Genomic DNA, 17,690 nt, shown 5'->3' with positions numbered 1-17,690 from the left:
CAAGGCGATCTCCAGGGCTCCAGAGAAAACACAGTTGTGGACCACTGCTTTGGAGGAACACTGTGTGAGTTTCATGTAAATCCATCCCTGTTATCTCGCATGTTGCAGTGGACAGCAGCGTTCACCCTCGTGCTTTGGCTCCCACTTTCCAGGAAAGAAGACGGAACAATTCCACGAAGCTTCAGAGCTATTTTGTCAGCGATAACCATGACGTGCTGACTTCTGGCTGATTTAACAAAGCACCATTCTGCCCAGCGACTCAACAATCCACCAACATTTGGCTTCCTGCAGCAGTCTGGAGGAGTAATTGGAATGTCTCCTGATCGTTTGTCCTAAATCAGAGGAGTTCTGTATCGCCGAATCACATGTTGTCAGCTGTGACTGCCAAAGAAAAGAGGCAAACAGACACACTGCTCAGCATCAACAAGTCGATGTCCTACATACATCTGTGGTTCTTTCTGCTTTCTCTGCTTTACTGGGGTCAGGAAAGAACACAGGGAACATTCCTGACTGACAGCCATTAATAACAAGAGGTTACAAGTTTGACTTTTGCTGCAAAATGTAGGTATACCACAAACAGATGGCCAAATGCTGTAGATGTTTTTTTGTCTGTTACAGACAAAAAGTGAATGAAGTTGCTGGTTCAGACACTGGACACAATGAAACTTTCCCACTTCCACGTTTATCCTCCAGCACCAAAAGAAAGTGTGTAGCTTGTTTTGTTGGGTGTGTGGGGGGTTATCATAAAGAGACATCAAATAGCACTTTGCATGGTGATTAAGCCCTGTGACCAAAGTCAAGACCAAACCAGGTTATTCCAGCGTCACCAACTCATGACTGTGGAACCAGTGTCTCATTGAACTGAAACTCAACTCCACACAAACTGTTTCACATATTCAACATTTAAGAAAAACCACCAGAATCAGCTGTGCTGAAAAAACAACAACACAAACACAAAAGCCACATAAAGACGTCATCATAGCCATGAATGTTCTAATTTCTCTCAACATATCAGACATTCACTTCAGTCTTCACTGCAAGTCAATCAAATGACTTTGTCCACAATAAGGGAAAGCCCCTTTCCTTCAAGGCATTTCTTCACTCAGATTGATTTATAGTTTGTTTTTCCCAAGAGGTGCGTTTGGAAACTCAAACTTTATCACTTGCAGTGAACGCCAGCGGGGAGGTGGGGTATATTTTACTTAAACTCTACTAAATCAAATCTAACTTAGATTTCACATTTGTCTCCTCGAGCTGCAAGATAAGAGTCTCTTTGAGAGATTGTCCCTTGTTCCACAAAATTAAAAGCACATATGTTTACACACACCTCGTTTTTGTTAGCGCTGCTGGGAGACGATACAGAGAAGCAGTAAGTGTTGAGACTCTCCGGACTGTTTTAATCGAATTGCGTTGCACCTATCGGTTAATGACGGTCACAAAGGTCATGCAATCTGAGTCCCGATGCAGCGTTTTTATGGGACATAAAGCAAAAGAGATTGAAGAGATTAGAAAGGAACTGACAGTATAATTTAAAGGTAAGAGCAGCGCAGGATGTTGGAAGATCTATCAAACCCAGTCACACTTTCCCCACACAATGCAATGATCTTAACCTTGACCAAATCAAGCACAACCCTGGAGAAAAGCTGTTTACTCCTTCAAAAAACACGTTGGCACGACCCTGCGGTAAGAATAAGATCTGGCAGATGGTTCTGGGCCAAGAGGTATATTTCATTTCAAACCTGTTTCTCTCTCAGTCGGAGACATGTCAAACGCTATAACAACAGTCCCCTCAAGAACCCGCAGCCAGAGATTGAAAAAAAAACTGAAAACATGCAGACAGTGGGCCTCATTCATGGAACACGTGCTTGCACAGATTTAACTCATACTCATGCACACAAACTAACAGCGATCACAGGATTTATCAGCGGATTTACAGACATGAGAAAAACCTCATAGAAAACACTGAGTTACATCAGACTAGAAGTCACTGAAACTGGAGAGAAGCAGGAATGTTGGCAGTTCTGTCACTTCCCTCGGTTTATTAGTTGTATATTCAGAGTGGCTTTGCTCCTGAACCCAAGATTATTTGTCTTTTGGTGTAGATGGGACTGAAATGAAGAACTTTCTTCGAACTATCTGCCATTTATTCATTTGTTCATTTATTCATTCTTATTATTTAATTTATTGGTTATTTATTTAGGTTTTGGTTTTTTTTCTTATTTTATTGAGTCACAATAATCCACTTTGTATTTTGTTACGTGCACAACTTGAAATATAATATGGCGGGACAACACAGCAGTTTCCTTCACGTCTCCATGCAAACCAACATGAGAGAATTCAAACTGCAGTAATTAACAGACGATTGTGGTGCGCGATCAAAAATCAACATCTGGCCTGTAAGTAAACAGTTGAAGCAACTGGTTCGAAAAGATGCAATAGTCATGTGTGACTAATGAAAGCAGCAGCCAGCTATGAGACTACACAACCACTTAACACACGGTTCACACTGAAGACACTGTTATACAGAGTTTACATGTCATATGGTGGTATAATGACAAAATGCTAACATTCATACATCTGTTTTCTATATCTTGTTAAAAGCAGACCAGTAAAAGAGGTTTCAATTGGAGCTCAAAGCATTAATAGTTGAGATAGCGGAGGAGCAGAAAAAAAGTTCCAGGAATAAAGAAAGCCCAGATTAAATCTGGACAGATATGAAAAGGGGCTTTTCGGTCGTCAGGATAGAGACGCCAAACTCAAAACATCCACGCAATGTCGAGCATGGTGGCAGCAGCGTCATGGTGTTACGACGTGTCTCAGAACAGACGCTGAAGAGCTTGTTAATGTGAAAATGTGTCAAATGTGATCAGCAGAATAACGACAATTCCAGGGTGAATAATCTGATTCGGCTTGCATGTGAAGCACAACTGACTTCTGAATCAAACAATCACACAAAGTGTGTCTAGTTTCTAGACAGCAGGTGAATATTACACAGGAGAAGAGTCAATCCAGCAGAGAATCAAGCTGTGATGCCCGACTCCTCTGCTACCAGAGAAAGTATGTAAAGTATAAAAAAGAAGCTCCACACCTTTAAGGGGGTTCATCAGCACTTCCTAACCACTTGTTCAGATTTTGTTTGACAAAATAAAAGCATTAACTTGGTTTCATTCTCCAAATGTTACATTCGATTTTCACAAAATCCTACACATCTGTCTTTTGTGGATGAAATAAAATGAGCAGTGTTGAAAGCTACAAACCAATCTGCATCGCTGCGATCGTTAGAGGATCCAAAATGGAAATTGATAAAGTGAAAATGAAAACAGAGACCCAATAAACAAGGTAAGCTCCAGGGGGTTTCACAGTCTATGATCGTGGTGCTTTGATGGCCTCAGAATGAGTGAATATTCATGAAAATTAGGTTTAAACATTGTTGACAGGGACTGAATAATGCAAGGTTTGTGCAGGTTAGAAGCACCTGCATGTCGAGGTGGAAAGACTTACGCTTGGTGCACCGCTGCGATCCTTGAACTTTACTCCATCCATGACAGCACTGGCCTCCACAAACATTCACCCTGCGAACGAAAACAACAAACAAGGTGAAGTAAAGAGACTCACTGACAGGTTACCTGATGACAGCAGGACAGAACACGAGCTGACTCATGAGGACTTTCTCTCAGACAAACCCTCCGTCAGCTGTGGTTTTCCCAAACAGACTGTCAAGTAGCCTGCAGGTGAGATGACGGACAGTTTTCTACTTAAATCAGACGTTGACTTCAGTCTTTAACGCAGGTTAAAAAAATTGTTTGTTTTTTTTTGTTTGGTTTTTACATCATTTCTATTATTCTGAAATAACGCCACATTTAGACGCAAAGTCCTCAAAAGGGAGTTGGTATTCTCATGTTTCTATGTAAATCCAAAATTATAAATGGGCTACGTCATTTGAAGTTTTCCACACCTGCAGTGTTCTCCGCAGTGGTTGAGACACGTCTCACTCTTATCTGAATGTTCCACCATCGTTATCTGATTTCTGGAGCAAATCTGTGGGGCTCCACCAGTTCCCAGCGGATGTTTTCTAGACTTTAATGCAGTTCTAGTCACAAAACGTGTGCTGTGATTCGGTGGCGCAGTGTTTTGATACGGAGTCGATGATTTCTTTTTGTTTAAATGTTAAAGCTTTCATTCTTGAAAAGATCAACAGTAACTTGATGGAGCACTGACACAGGAAGCAAAATCCAGCAGTAACTTAATACTTCACATTTTTTCAATGGAAGGACATTCAACTCAGACTTGTACGTGATAACTTGAACACTGACAACATCACATTCTGTGAACTGCTTCGGTGCATGCAAGACGCATTTATGAAACGAATGGAACAACACGATGCTACCCAACAACACCAGTTAAATGTTGACAATCCTGAACTGGCGAAAATGACTGTTATTGAAAACGGGGGGAAATTCCACCAGGAATGATTATTTAAAAACACTAAAATACTGGGAATCTCATCAAGGTTGAAGGAATCATGAAGAATGAAGGATATGTGAAGCTTTTGAGAGAAAACTTCAAGCAGTCAGCAGCTTCGTCGTCCAACATGACACCAACCAAAACCATCCGTCGCTCCTGGTGAAGAACTGCCTCCACAAAACCAACGTGAACATTGCTGACTGGCCTGACAAAGCCCTGGCTTCAATCACCTGGTAATCTGTGGGGTGAACTGAAGACCGGGGTCCAGGCCAGAAGACCATGAAATCTGGAGGAGTTTGAAGGATTGGCCAAAGTAGAAGATCTGGGATTCCTCAGGAGAGATCAGAGACGTGTCACAAACTACGACAAACGACTGCATGCTGGTATTAAGCAAAAAGGATCTAGAACTGACTATTAGTATCAGGGCGGATAATAATTTTGACCTCAACTGTACATGTTGGGTTGAAGGCTGGTTGAAGAACAGAGTCATGTCCTGCTTCTTTCTCATCTTCCACAAAGATACGAAGGTGGAATGAGGAGCCATTGTTCACATAATAGCAGAGCCAAATTCATTTCTCAACAAAAGTTTTACAAATGTTTTTAGTCCCAAAAATCTATTAGGGGTTTTCTTTTTTTTAGAGGGAGAAGGTGACAGGTAGAACGAATGACTGGAGCACCAGCATCCATCATCATTCACAATCGAATATTAACCGTCAGCAACTAAGAACATTTAACTTGTAGTTTATACGTTATAATATTACAGAACACCTGTTTTAGAAGTCTCAAACAAAAAAGTGAAAAATAAGAAAACGGTACCATCAAAGGCACAAAGCGGAACTTCCTTTATTTTCCGGGTGTTTTCTGGCAAACTGTCCAGAGTAAAGTTCATTAAGAAAGTAATTAAGCGGTATAGAAGATGGATGGGTGGATGGATGTACAGTATTACTCTTCAGTTAACCCATGCAATAGTAGCGGGCAGCCATTGTTTGACACCTGAGGAGGATTTAGTGGTTTGTTGCCTTGCTTAAAGGCATAAGGAGTTGGGAGCATGTGGCTCACACCTTCTTCACAGAAGTGGGGATTCAAACCAGTGACCTGCTTTCTTTTTTACTAACGTCTGACCAACCACCACCAAAGCAACTGTCCACAGCTGAAAAGGTTCAGTGAGGATTCTCCATCTTTACCTCGAGCAAACCAACCGGTTCATAGAGAGAACATGAGAGGCCCTGTCAAGATTTGAACCCACAACCTTCCCACTGTGATGTAAAATCTTGCTAAATGAAACGTGTTTTTATCTCATGTTGGAAACATGTTCAGTTTACATCACATTAAGAATTCTGCTGACAAATTACAATCAAATTCCAGGTTATTCAAATATCATGAGACATCTGCATCGAGAAGGAGACCGTGTTTGCTCTTCGGTGGCTTTCTGTTAACGCCTTGGTGTATGGCAGTGAGCAGCCATCCGGGAATTATTAAGAGACACATTTTTTCTGATTATCTAAAACAATGTCATTAGAGTCTGTTGGCCTTCGAGCACATTCACATCAAACCTGGATGTGAGTGGAAAAACCTTGTGCCTCTCTGACTTGATGTCTGACTGACAGAGAAAATTAGCAATACTTTAGTGAGACACACCACATCGCTCTGCTGGATCGAGTGTATAAAAGAAATGATTAAACTAAAAGACCAAAAAGTTGCAGACAGTGTGCAGTGAGAGAAGCAGAACTAACACAGGAAGTGACAGTAAAAAAATGTAAAATCATTTTAAGTTAGTGAACTCTATTATCAGTGGCAACTGGCCAATAGAGGGCACCAGGGCGCCCTCCACCCCCCACTCAGTCTGTCATTTCCAGTAAAGCTACCCCAAAACTCATTTATTTTCTAAAAGAGTCTAATGAAGCTTCTGCTTGTATTTGTTGACTAGTATGTTAATAAAAGATTCGTAATAAGAGCTCTCTATTCACTTGCTGTTTAAAAGTATAATAACTTTCATCACTGGGGGCCTCTCTCAATCTAAAAATAGCAAGATTGTTGTAATGTGCTTCATAAAAGCACTGTAGTTAAATGAAGTTAACACTGACTGAAATTAAAGAACAATAAAAAGCTCCACCTAAGAAATGTACCACCAGCCACCACTGCCTAATATGTACAGTATACAGTATGTACTACAAACTAAATGGAAGCATGTTTTGGTGATTTTATCATCATTGTCAGCTGAAGTGGGGTTTGCACCTCTTTCCATCGATAGGTAAGGTGTTTCAGACATGTCAGTGACATATTTTGAGAAAAAACTGTAATAATGAGAGGCAGGAGTTTGCTTCAATTACAATTACAGTTAAGAGCGTCCAAACACTGCAGTTTATACTTGTGTGTTCTCAGTGTATGTGACCTGGAGTACTCTGACGACACCATTCTGCTCAGCACATCCCAGTCAGCGGAGAGACGCTCTGGGCATGTACAGTGAAGAGGCAGAGAAGCTCGGCCTCCAAGTGAGCTCTGAAAACCAAGTTCATGAATGTCGGTGATGGACCGGATCCACCTCCCCTACGGCACGGTAATGACATTGTGTATCTGTAATGACATTGTGTATCTGGGGTCCATAGTGACAGACAACGGGAACCTAAAACCAGAGATTATCCGCAGAAGAGCCCTGGCTGCATCAGCTCTGCAGTCTCTCTGGAAACCACTCTGGCGGCACCAGACCTTCTCACGCAAGACGAAGCTCCAGATTTACAACTCTGCAGTACTCTCCATCCTGCTTTATGGCTCGGAGACGTGGCCCTTAAACAAGACTCTGGCTGCAAGAATCCATGGATTTGATAGCAGGGCTCTCAGAACCATCGAGAACATCAGGTGGCCTAAGCGGGTTTTCAACCAAGTCCTTAGAGCCCGCATGTGCCAGCCCAGAGCATCCCGCCTGGCTGCACAACGTCGCACCCGCTGGATCGGCCATGTCCTCCGCCTTCCTCCGGACCATCCGACGAGAGCCATTCTCCAGTTTGACCCAAGGGCTGGAGACGACCACGAGGCAAACCCCGCACCCGAGGGCTCGACGTCATCACGGGCGACCTCCAACAACATGGAGTTGCTGTGGAGAATGCAGAGCAGCTGGCACAAGACCGTCAGCTCTGGAAAGAACTGGCTCATCTGGTAGGCTCAACGCACAGAGACGGGACGCCCTAAGTAAGTGAGTGTATGTGTGAGTGTTGATGATCAAAATTAAGGTGAAAAATTTTATCAAATTGAAAAATAACCAAAGATCTCTATAATATGCGACGAACGTCACAACTGGAGCCGCCATTAAAACGTTGGCTTCGTGTGTTAAACAGCTAACAGATGGAGGAAAACCACGAACAGTTCAAACTGTCTTTTCATGGGATGCTCACACTTTGGTAAACATAAGTCCAGCTTTGTTCCACCCGGTGTTCAGATGACATCTGTTTGAAAGCGACCACCCGACACATGGAAACACCACATCCCGTATTCACAAAGCATCCTGAGGCTAAAAGTAGCTCTGAGTGACGTCACTCTAACGAAAATCATAGAATTCCTTGAATTTTAAGATTTTTCTTAGAATTTTTCCTTACTAAGATTAACGTGATTCACAAAGCATCTTAAGCCCTAAGAGAGCTCCTCAGGTGGAAAACCGCTAAAAGCATTGAGGAGGACTTTTAAGAAGCCTAAAAGTTTCTTAAACAGACAAGATGACGGAAAGAGAAAGGAAAGATGTTCTCCGTTTGTTTAACGACAATGATTTAATGACACGCTACCGGCTCGATCGTACAGGAATAATGTTTGTTGTCGACTTCATCGGGGATGGTCTTACTTCTCCCACAGCGAAGCGACGAATTAACGCCTGAGATGAAGATGATCACAACATTGTGAGACGTCGCTACAGGGAAGCTGCAGCAGTGTAGCGGTGATGACTGGGTCTGTCCTCCTCCGCAGGCAGAGTGTCAGTCTGACCGCTACGGTTCTTTCACAGCCCCACATTGGTGGTAAATCACAGGAATTGGTGACGCTGCGTCCGCCATTAATATGAAATACATTAAGTGGTAAAAATAACCAGCATGGACGGAAAAGATATTAACAATCAAGTCAATATAATAATCTGCATGTGAACAAGGTAAGTTCAATAATTTTTAAGGTGTGTACAAGTTAAATACATTTTTCTGAGTTTCATAAAATAATTTCTATGATTACACATTTTTAATACAGCCCAAGATATTTGATGGGTTAATTGTACTCTCCCTTCATTACAAGGAGCACAGAGGCGTTTTTCTTTCTTCCTTTCTCCTAACAACCAATCAGCTTTCAGCAGACTGCCTCATGAAGCAACGGGGTCGACCACACCTCCTCACTAAGATAAAAGTTGCTGTCAACTTCTTGATCAGAGTTGCTCTTAGAAAGTACCTGAATCACTTTTAAGCTGAGATTCCTTGCTGGGAATGTTTAGGCTACGTTAGGAGTTCTGAGGAACTCTGAGACGCTTCCTGAATACGAGCACTGGAGCACTGGAGCACTGACAACTCCTTTACAAGTCAGAGCACTACTGTGGTGAAAGCACCTTGAGACGACTGTGCTGTTTTTGGGGCAATAGAAATCAAATTGAATTGAATTAGTTGATGTGTTTTTGTAATATAACCAGCCATGCAGAGATCAGTGCGTTGTAAACACCCCAGCTCCTTTAAAGGGTCTTTCTTCATGGCTTAAGTCCACTTAGTGTCTGTATGGAAGAAATCTGTCAGCACAAACACTCTGAGTCCTTCATTGTTATTATTCATCCACTTACACACGAGCAGAAATATTTAGGAGTTTCAGACCAAATGTGTGTTCCATCTTTACTTGGAGACGGAGAGCGGCGCATTTGTTGCACTCTGTAAGATATTATCAAAAAGTGCTATTTTCCGAAGTTGCGCTCATGTAAACATGGAAAACATGAAGAGTCCATTTCCAGAGCAGGTCTCGGTACTTCCTCGGTCCTGTAAAGAGATTAGAGGCAGGAAGCGACGCGTCTGAGGTGCAGTCATCTTCACAGTTTATTCTGATAAGTGTGAATGATGGGAGAATTCCTGTTTTACCTCCTTTACACATTTTACAGGCTGTTGTTGAGTTGTTGGCAGATAAAGGTCTGACCACCATGATCCAACGTTGTGTTGCATTCAGCTCATTGTTACGGGAAAGATTCCACAGAATGCACATCAGCTTGTGTTTTGTTTACATATCTTGGTGTAATGTTAAAAAAAACAGTGTGAGCGTTAAGATATCTGAGAGTGAACCCTTCTGTTTACTTTTGTCAAATCTTAGTCCAAACCAGCAACACAGAGTAGAGTCCACTGCTTTCCTGCAAACATTTACTAGGACAAGATGTTGTCTGTGGGCAATCAGATCGTGTTCATTTGTATGACTTATATGACTTCAGATCATATATTTAGACGGAGTCTTGCAGGGAACAGAGACTGATTTTCTCTGTTTGCCCAGTGGTGGACTGGTCACCGGTCTTTCACCCAGAGCCAGCTGGGGTCGGCGCCAGCCCACCACAGCAGCCACAAATCCCCTGGAGGCAAATTTATGCACAGAAACAGACACATGCACTTCAGTTCAAATGGACGGACACAGATGTGCTTCAGTTTTGGGTGTTGAATTATGGATCAAGCAAAGTGATGACTAAGAACAATGCACCTGTTTGTTGAGCTTTGGAAAAACCTTAAACGACCGTAATTCAGGTTTCTATTCTTTTTTTCATTACTGATATTCGAGGTTATCTTCACAAAAACACCTCAGGCTTCAGCCTGTTCGTGGAGTGAATTTATTGCTATAGATATCTCTAATTTTGAAGCAAAACAAATCAATTTAATCTTCAAAAAACGGGCATGAAACGATTCTTTGTTTATGTAGTGTTAAATTATTGGCTGCAGTTCATATATTTTTAAAGGTTTTTTAGTTGCTACCTTAATAATTTCATTAAGCAGAAAGTATGATAACTGATGAAATGTCAAAATGATATTACACTATTGGCATGTTATGTTATCTGAAATCGGGTATTCCAGAATACTGGAAAGGTTTGGGGTTTTTAAATAAGAAGAAGTCAACAATAACTATGAAGGTGATGTCAGGAAGAAGCGCCAATGTTGATATTGAGGGAAAAGTCTCTATGCTGCCCCCGATGGCAACCTGTGGTACTGCTCCTTCAGCTTGCATCAGCAAGCTTCCAGGACATGGACAGAAATATGGACACAGTGATTGCAGAGTATGATAAAGTTCAATAAATCAGTATAGAGGATGAATGAATGAGTCTCATTGTACTAGTTTGTATTCTCGCCACTAAAACTCCCAAAAATACAATCTACATTTACAAGCTTTCTTTGCAAATGTTTTAAAATGATGATCGGCCAAAAACGATGTGTTTACAAGAAATAGCGTTCTCGTGTAGACTGGCCCTGAGTTGTTTACAAGGCTGATTCCTCATTATACCGCGTGAGCAATCTTGACATTATTCAAATGGCCTGTTACATTCACCCAGTCACTCACACACCATCAGAAGCAAGTTGGGCTTCAGTGCCTTGCTAAAGGACACTTTGCCTCATGAACCGAAGATCAAACCACCAATCTCTGGACTCTTCCAGTTGAGCACGTCAACTTCTCTTGGGTAAAGAGAACAAATATACTGCGATGAACTGAATAAACCAATGTAATTATTAACTATGCTTGGGTATGGATTGAGAGCTCGATCAATAAAAATCTGTCAGAGTTTTAAAGCTGTTATCTGTTTTTATTTCCTTCTGAGGAAACATGACCAGTCTCATCACTGGTCCACTTTATGGTTACCTCCGTCACTCATGGCCCGGAACTGGCTGGAGGAGATGGATTCATGGAAGGACGGTTGTTAATAAAGCGCAGTCCACTGAGAGTTAAACATGATAAGTTCAAAGATCTGATGACATCTGAAGTACAAGATATTTCCTTCAAGTGCAGTTTTCAACATGTCTTTATTCAGCAGACATGGTCAAAAGTTTAAATGTAAAAACTTGTAAAGCACCAGCATTTTGCAGCGGGGCTCCGTTTTTAAAGAGATTTTCTTTTTTTGCCTCCATATCTCAGAAACTAAAGGTGTTTAGTGGTTGTTTGGTATTATAAGGAGCAAATTTATACTGATGAAAGTTACAACAGCAGCAGATGAGACTAAACACGATAAATATACATCATTTAATGTTTGATGCTGAAAAACCCTGGAATTGTAAGTAATAACTTTTTATTTGGGGATTTTAACTGAGCTGGATTGATCTCCATGGTGACATATTTTCTGATGTGCTGCTCGGCTTGACTTCTTGTTGATCACAGCACCCCTTCTGTTTACGTTTCTCAGCGATAGATTTCTTTGGTAGTGTTGAAAAAAATACTGGGGGGATTTTAGAGTACACAGGAAATCAAATGAATCTTTTATCTGCAGGTATTTTCTGTTATCACACTATATCATGCTTTATAATTACTTAGTATGATATCAGATCGTAACTGACGTTCTGCAGACAGTTGAAGCTGATTTCACACAAACATGGAGTCTCAAACTCCAACGTGACGTGAAAAACGTAGAGAATATTTCCATTGGCTCTTATAATCTAATGTGTATACGTCATCGTTTATGTGATGAAGATAATATGATCAGATGCTGACCGGTTTACCAACCTGTTAACTGAAAGGTTCACTTTTGATATCTTTGTATTTCTAAACAATATCTGCAAAAAATAAATGCGATTTGAGAAATGATGTTGTACTTGTCAAACACTGAAGTGGCTCCAGCTCGTCAGAGTGTCAGACGCCTGATCCAGAGTGACAACGCCTGATGTCCAAACACAAGGATCAGTACTGAGTGAACACAAAGAGCAGCTTGGTGTGAGTCGGGGGTCAGGTGGCAGTTTGACCTGCACAGTGAGAGAGCAAACAAGCCCTCCAATGAACACTGTCAACTCCACTTAGTGCCAGAGAAGAGAGAGAGAGAGAGAGAGAGAGAGAGAGAGAGAGAGAGAGAGAGAGAGAGAGCACCTCCTGGGGACCAGGTCTCACTTCCCACACCACAATGGCAGCATGTCTGTGCTGCTGAGACAAGATCAGGACCTATCAGGTGGTATTCTGCACCAAACAGGAGAGATCTGCTGGGTTCATCCAACTTCTTCTTCTTCACACCTTTATTGAGTTCAGAGAAACTCTCAAACACAGAATACATCCGTCCATGGCAGGGCACACACACACACACACACACACACACACACACACACACACACTGAAGTTATGCTCACTCAGTCTGTTGGGACTGTAGGAGGGAACCACAAGTGCACAGGGAGAACATGCAAACTACACAGTGTAACATCACACCCAGGACTACGGTCACAATGCTTATGAGATTAAAACATAATATTACTAATGCTCATCTTCTGAAACATTGAAATGCCCTATTGGAGGGAGCCTGCCAGATGTTTATTTCTTTTCAAGAATAAACTACTTCACACACTTTAAATGAAATGATGAAGCAAAGAGTGAGACTAATGTTGTGGATAGAATAAGTTCTTATTAGAGTGAAGTATTTTAGGAGTTTCTACTAAATGTGTAATAGAAGCTGTCAGGAAGAATTGGTCTGCATCCCGGTGCTGACCAACGGTCTGGAGCGTCTTACCCGGACAGCTTCATGATCTGCTCCTGCGGGGCTGCGGCCGCCTGGTTCCCCATCCTGCGGTTGCGGACCGGGCCGCCCCCGGTGGCCGACAGCTCCAGGTTGAAGGTGTGCGGCTGCCCCGCGGGGCCGTGGCGGGACGTGATGGAGCTGACGCGCAGAGGAGCGTCCGCTCCGGCTGACCCGGGCCCCCCCGGCCCGGACCCGGGCCCCGACCCCGGGCCCGGCTGCAGCACATAGAGCCTCCTGAAGCCGCTGCGGCTCTGCGGCTGCGGCTGCGGCTGTGGCTGCTGCCGCTCCGCGGACGCACGGACCGGGACCGGGACCGCGCACAGAAGCAAACCGAAATAAAGTATGAGGCTCCATTTAATCCGAACCATGTCCGGACGTGTAATGTGCAGCATGTCCGGAGCTCTGGAGAGTTCACACACTCTGGTTTCTATCACTCAAACTTCTTTCAGGAGTTGGAGAAAAAACTCCTCAACATATTCCTGCAACGGCGACTCGGACTGCGGTGGACCAGCCGGTGAAACCTGGAACCCCTCCGGTGTGTCGGGGTCAGTGTCCGCCGAGCGGCTCCGGACGCGGCGGCACTGAGAGCAGCGGGACGGACAACCAGGAGAGTTTCCCCTGGAAGTTTCTCTGGAGGTGAACCGAGAGCCGAGAGCCGAGAGCCGAGAGCCGAGAGCCGAGAGCCGAGAGCCAGCAGCCGGCCTCCAGACGTGACGTCAGGAGGGGGAGCCACACCGGCCGCTCGCTTTCCGGGGGCCCACCGGGGCCAGGGGACCCGGACCGGAGACCCCTCCCACCCCGCCTCACTCTGTACACACCGACTGCTCACTCTTCCAGGGCCCACCGGAGCCGGGGGACACAGACCGGAGCCCCCCTCCCTCCCCGCACTCACCGGCCGCTCACCCTTCGGAGGACCAGTGATGCCAGTAGATCGACCACACACACACACACACACACACACACACACACACACACACACACACACACACACACACACACACACACTCTCTCTCTCTCTCTCTCTCTCTCTCTCTACCTATATGGAGGTCATGGTTCTTGTTCCTTGAACCAGTGTAGGTCTTTGTCATGTGAGGAGCTTCATCCATCCAATAGGAGCAGTTTGGCTGCTCAGTGTCTTGCTCAAGGACACTTCCAGATGGGGAATCGAACCTGCAACCTTTCAGCTGGAAAAACAACTACTACCAACTCATCCACCCCAGAATCACCTGTTTATTTGTAGCTTAAATAAGTCAAACTCAGTAACAATGGTCCCTCTGTGGATCAGCTACAGAACTAGAAATCAAGCTTTATAACAATGTTTTAAATTTGTATTATTTCTATTTATCCTCATAATTCTAATTATTATTATCATAACCACAACATTTCACAGTTTGTATTGATATTGTGTGTGTGTGTATTAATACTGTAAAAAGAAAGAATTCCGTGGAAACAAATTAAAATGAAGCACCAACATGTGCTTTACGTCTGTTTTTCCAAAGTGGTTCTGTCATTTATTTGAAAAGAAAACTGACTGGCGACCACTCCAAGGTTTACCTTGTCTTTATACCGAGCTAATCAGAAATGGCTCCCGTGACCTTTGACCCTGAGCTGGATCAGGCAGCAGAGAAGACAAATTATTCCATGGATGGACGAACAATTAAAGAATAAATGAATAATCCCTCCATCTTTGATACAGACGTAAACTGGCGGCCGGTGGTGCCCATGCTGCCCATCCTTATGTTTAGCGGAATTCTAGATATTAATCATTGTTAATGGTGATTGTCATTTTGATCAAATCTGAACCAGGTGTCTGTTCAAAGGAAAATTCCAATATCAATGAGTTTATTTCAAGATTAAAATAAATATCCAGTGTGTGCACATCATTAACCCTTTGAAGACATTTGAAGTGTGAATAAACTCCCTTGTGTACAATTTATAAATTAAATTAAATTAAAATGAACAAAATCACACATATTTCATGGTCTTCACATTCAAAACTATGGAATTTGGACAAACCTCTCACTCAAAGACTGCCTTTGCTTAATTAGTGTAAAAACTCATGATAAAACTTGTTATTCACACTACATATGAATTATTAGAACATGAGGTGTTTGTTGATTCCCCTCCAGTTAATCGGAGGACAATCAGGAAGATTTGTGAAGCTATTAAATGTGCTTGTTTGCCCATAAAAGGGTCAAATTAGCTTCCATGATTCTCATAAGGTAGAAGTATTTTCGACGTATTTTCGCTGCACCTAATTACTAATTACTAACTGCTATATTAAAGCACCTGGGCACTCAGTTATTTTCCTACTGGAAAAGTTTCCACTTCCCAGTTTACAGTGTTCACATGTCAATAACAAGTAAGCAGCATGGTCGTGTCCAGGTGTGTTGCTGAATGAGTTCTGATGCATTTTTCCAAGTGGGAAGTGGGACTTTTCCCACCTACCAGTTACCTGTAGAGAGAGAGAGAGAGAGAGAGAGAGAGAGAGAGAGAGAGAGAGAGAGAGAGAGCTAAAAATGAAGTGTACATAACATTTGTTATTGCTGCTTCTTCTTCACTCTTCTCTAGTCTGAGGAAAGATTAGATACTCTGAGTTACTCTTGACACCATCTTGTGGTGCAAAGTAGTTTTACACCCTTTTTTTGTAGATCAGTGCAAAGCAGTTGTTTACTCAACCTCTGTTGAGTTTTTCGAGTTATTTTTGAATCTCTGCAATCTAAAAATAGCCATACTTTACCTTTAATCGGGTTCTTAAATTAGATTTCAATTGTGCACAACTCAGATAGTATAATGGGGTAAAAACACTTGAAAACATCAGAAGTGCAATCGCAATTAATTCTATCTCATTACTATTTTTATCACTCGCCTATTTCAATGTGTGGTACTCGAACACAAGTGGTGCGTGAGCTCGCGGTACAAGGGGAACAAAGTGCTATTTTCTACTTTCTTTAACGAGGGAGGGCTGCCACAGTGCGCCATCCATGGAGTAGATGGGGGTCAAGGGTCATGCTCAGGAACCCACAGTGATGATGACACCCCAATCCCAAGTCCAAGTCTTTCACCACCTGAAGGTAAACAGCTTCAGGAAGCTGAGGGTCAGTTTTTAACAGCGCCGTACACAGTGGAAGAGGCGTCATGTCGGTATCATGTTTCATCCTTTGAATTTTGAAACGTTCCAGTTCCTCTTCATGAAGCTGCACTGTTCTTCTGAATGAAATGTGTTGGAATGTAATTTAACCTGAGAAAAAGAGCAGGAACAGCTTTCCTGGGTCCCAACACCTCATCACTCAATTTTCCTTCAATTCTATTAATATAATAGAATAGAATAGAATGATCAAAGAGGCAAATTCTTTAAAAGACGTGAGCATCTTTATTTGCTCTTGTCCACCTGTTTACAGAAGTCTGTTTACAGAAGTCTGTTTACAGAAACCTTTTTACAATGTGTGAAAAAACTACATTTGTTTATTCTCTCAGTTCTTCCTTCCAAGTGCAGTAATAAAACTGTTTACTCACCAAGTACTGCTCCTGTTAATACAGTTGAAATGAATTTGTATCCACACAGGGAGAGTTGCAGTAGTTTTCATGTTCTCCCTGTGCATATCAGGTTAGTTAGTGACTCTGGAAAAACATGAGAGGGATTGTAGGAACTGATGATTTTATATCCCATTAACTACTTTCAGTTCAATCATCACACGCAAAAACTGTCCCGTACAAACGTGTAGCAGGGTGACATTCTGTTACAGAGCCACGACCAGTGCTCAGTATGAAACATTCACTGGGGTTTTAAAGAACTGCAGGAGTTTATGATGGGATCCAAAGAGATTCACTTGTACAATCTTAAGCTTAGAAGCTGTGAACAAACCTGTAATTACACTGGGTTTCATGTTTTGGATCGCATCGTGTTTCTGATGTTATTCAATTCCATGTTTCTGTCACAGATCAAGGCTGGACCCAGAAACAGACTCAAACAAAGATGTAAAAGTTCACAAAGTTCATTCAATCCCTCCGGAGCAAATCGGTCGCTGCAGTGAACAGTTACAAGACAGTCATTTAATCTTAAAATCACTGGTTCCCTTGGTGGAATTGCAGATCAGCCTCTACAGTGCTCTCTGCTGCTCTTCTCCTTTGAGGTCCATTCAGTGGTCAGTTGGTGTAACTACAATACATTTTCACTGAATCCAAGAGGGCCGAGAAACAGCTCCCCCTGCCGACCACTGCTGGCATTTCATACCAGTCCCTCAATTCCAGAAGACGTGTGTGTGTGTGTGTGTGTGTGTGTGTGTGTGTGTGTGTGTGTGTGTGTGTGTGTGTGTGTGTGTGTGTGTGTGTGTGTGTGTGTGTGTGTGTGTGTGTGTGTGTGTGTGTGTGGTCGTTCTACTGGCATCTCTGGGCCCCTGGAGGGTGAGCAGACTGGGAGAGAGGCAAATGTTAGTGATATGTAATAGTGTAATAGTGTAATAGTGTAATAGTGGCGCATTTTGAGTGAGAAAGGAAAGAAGCTCAGTGTCGGTCCTCCAGCAGTTTTAACCTATGGCAGCTTCAC

General features: G+C 42.8%; 1 protein-coding gene across 4 annotated transcripts in view; it reads right to left on the bottom strand.

Annotated features, from left to right (window-relative positions):
• Window positions 1-13,803, bottom strand: part of ltbp1 (latent transforming growth factor beta binding protein 1) — a 134,299-nt gene extending 120,496 nt beyond the window's left edge. For all 4 annotated transcript variants that reach the window (XM_080482233.1, XM_080482234.1, XM_080482236.1 and 1 more), the window contains exons 1-2: window positions 13,136-13,803; window positions 3,502-3,572 (exon numbers count right to left, since the gene is read on the bottom strand). In XM_080482233.1, coding sequence (XP_080338359.1) covers window positions 3,502-3,572; window positions 13,136-13,536 — 472 coding nt within the window. In that variant the 5' untranslated portion in view covers window positions 13,537-13,803. The remainder of the gene's footprint in view (window positions 1-3,501; window positions 3,573-13,135) is intronic.
• Window positions 13,804-17,690: the final 3,887 nt, after the last annotated feature.

This window comes from Lipophrys pholis, assembly GCF_963383615.2.
Source record: "Lipophrys pholis genome assembly, chromosome: 15".
NCBI classification, from domain to species: domain Eukaryota; kingdom Metazoa; phylum Chordata; class Actinopteri; order Blenniiformes; family Blenniidae; genus Lipophrys; species Lipophrys pholis.
The sequence above is the reverse complement of the archived record's forward strand: the minus strand, read 5'-3'. Positions and strand labels throughout refer to the sequence as shown.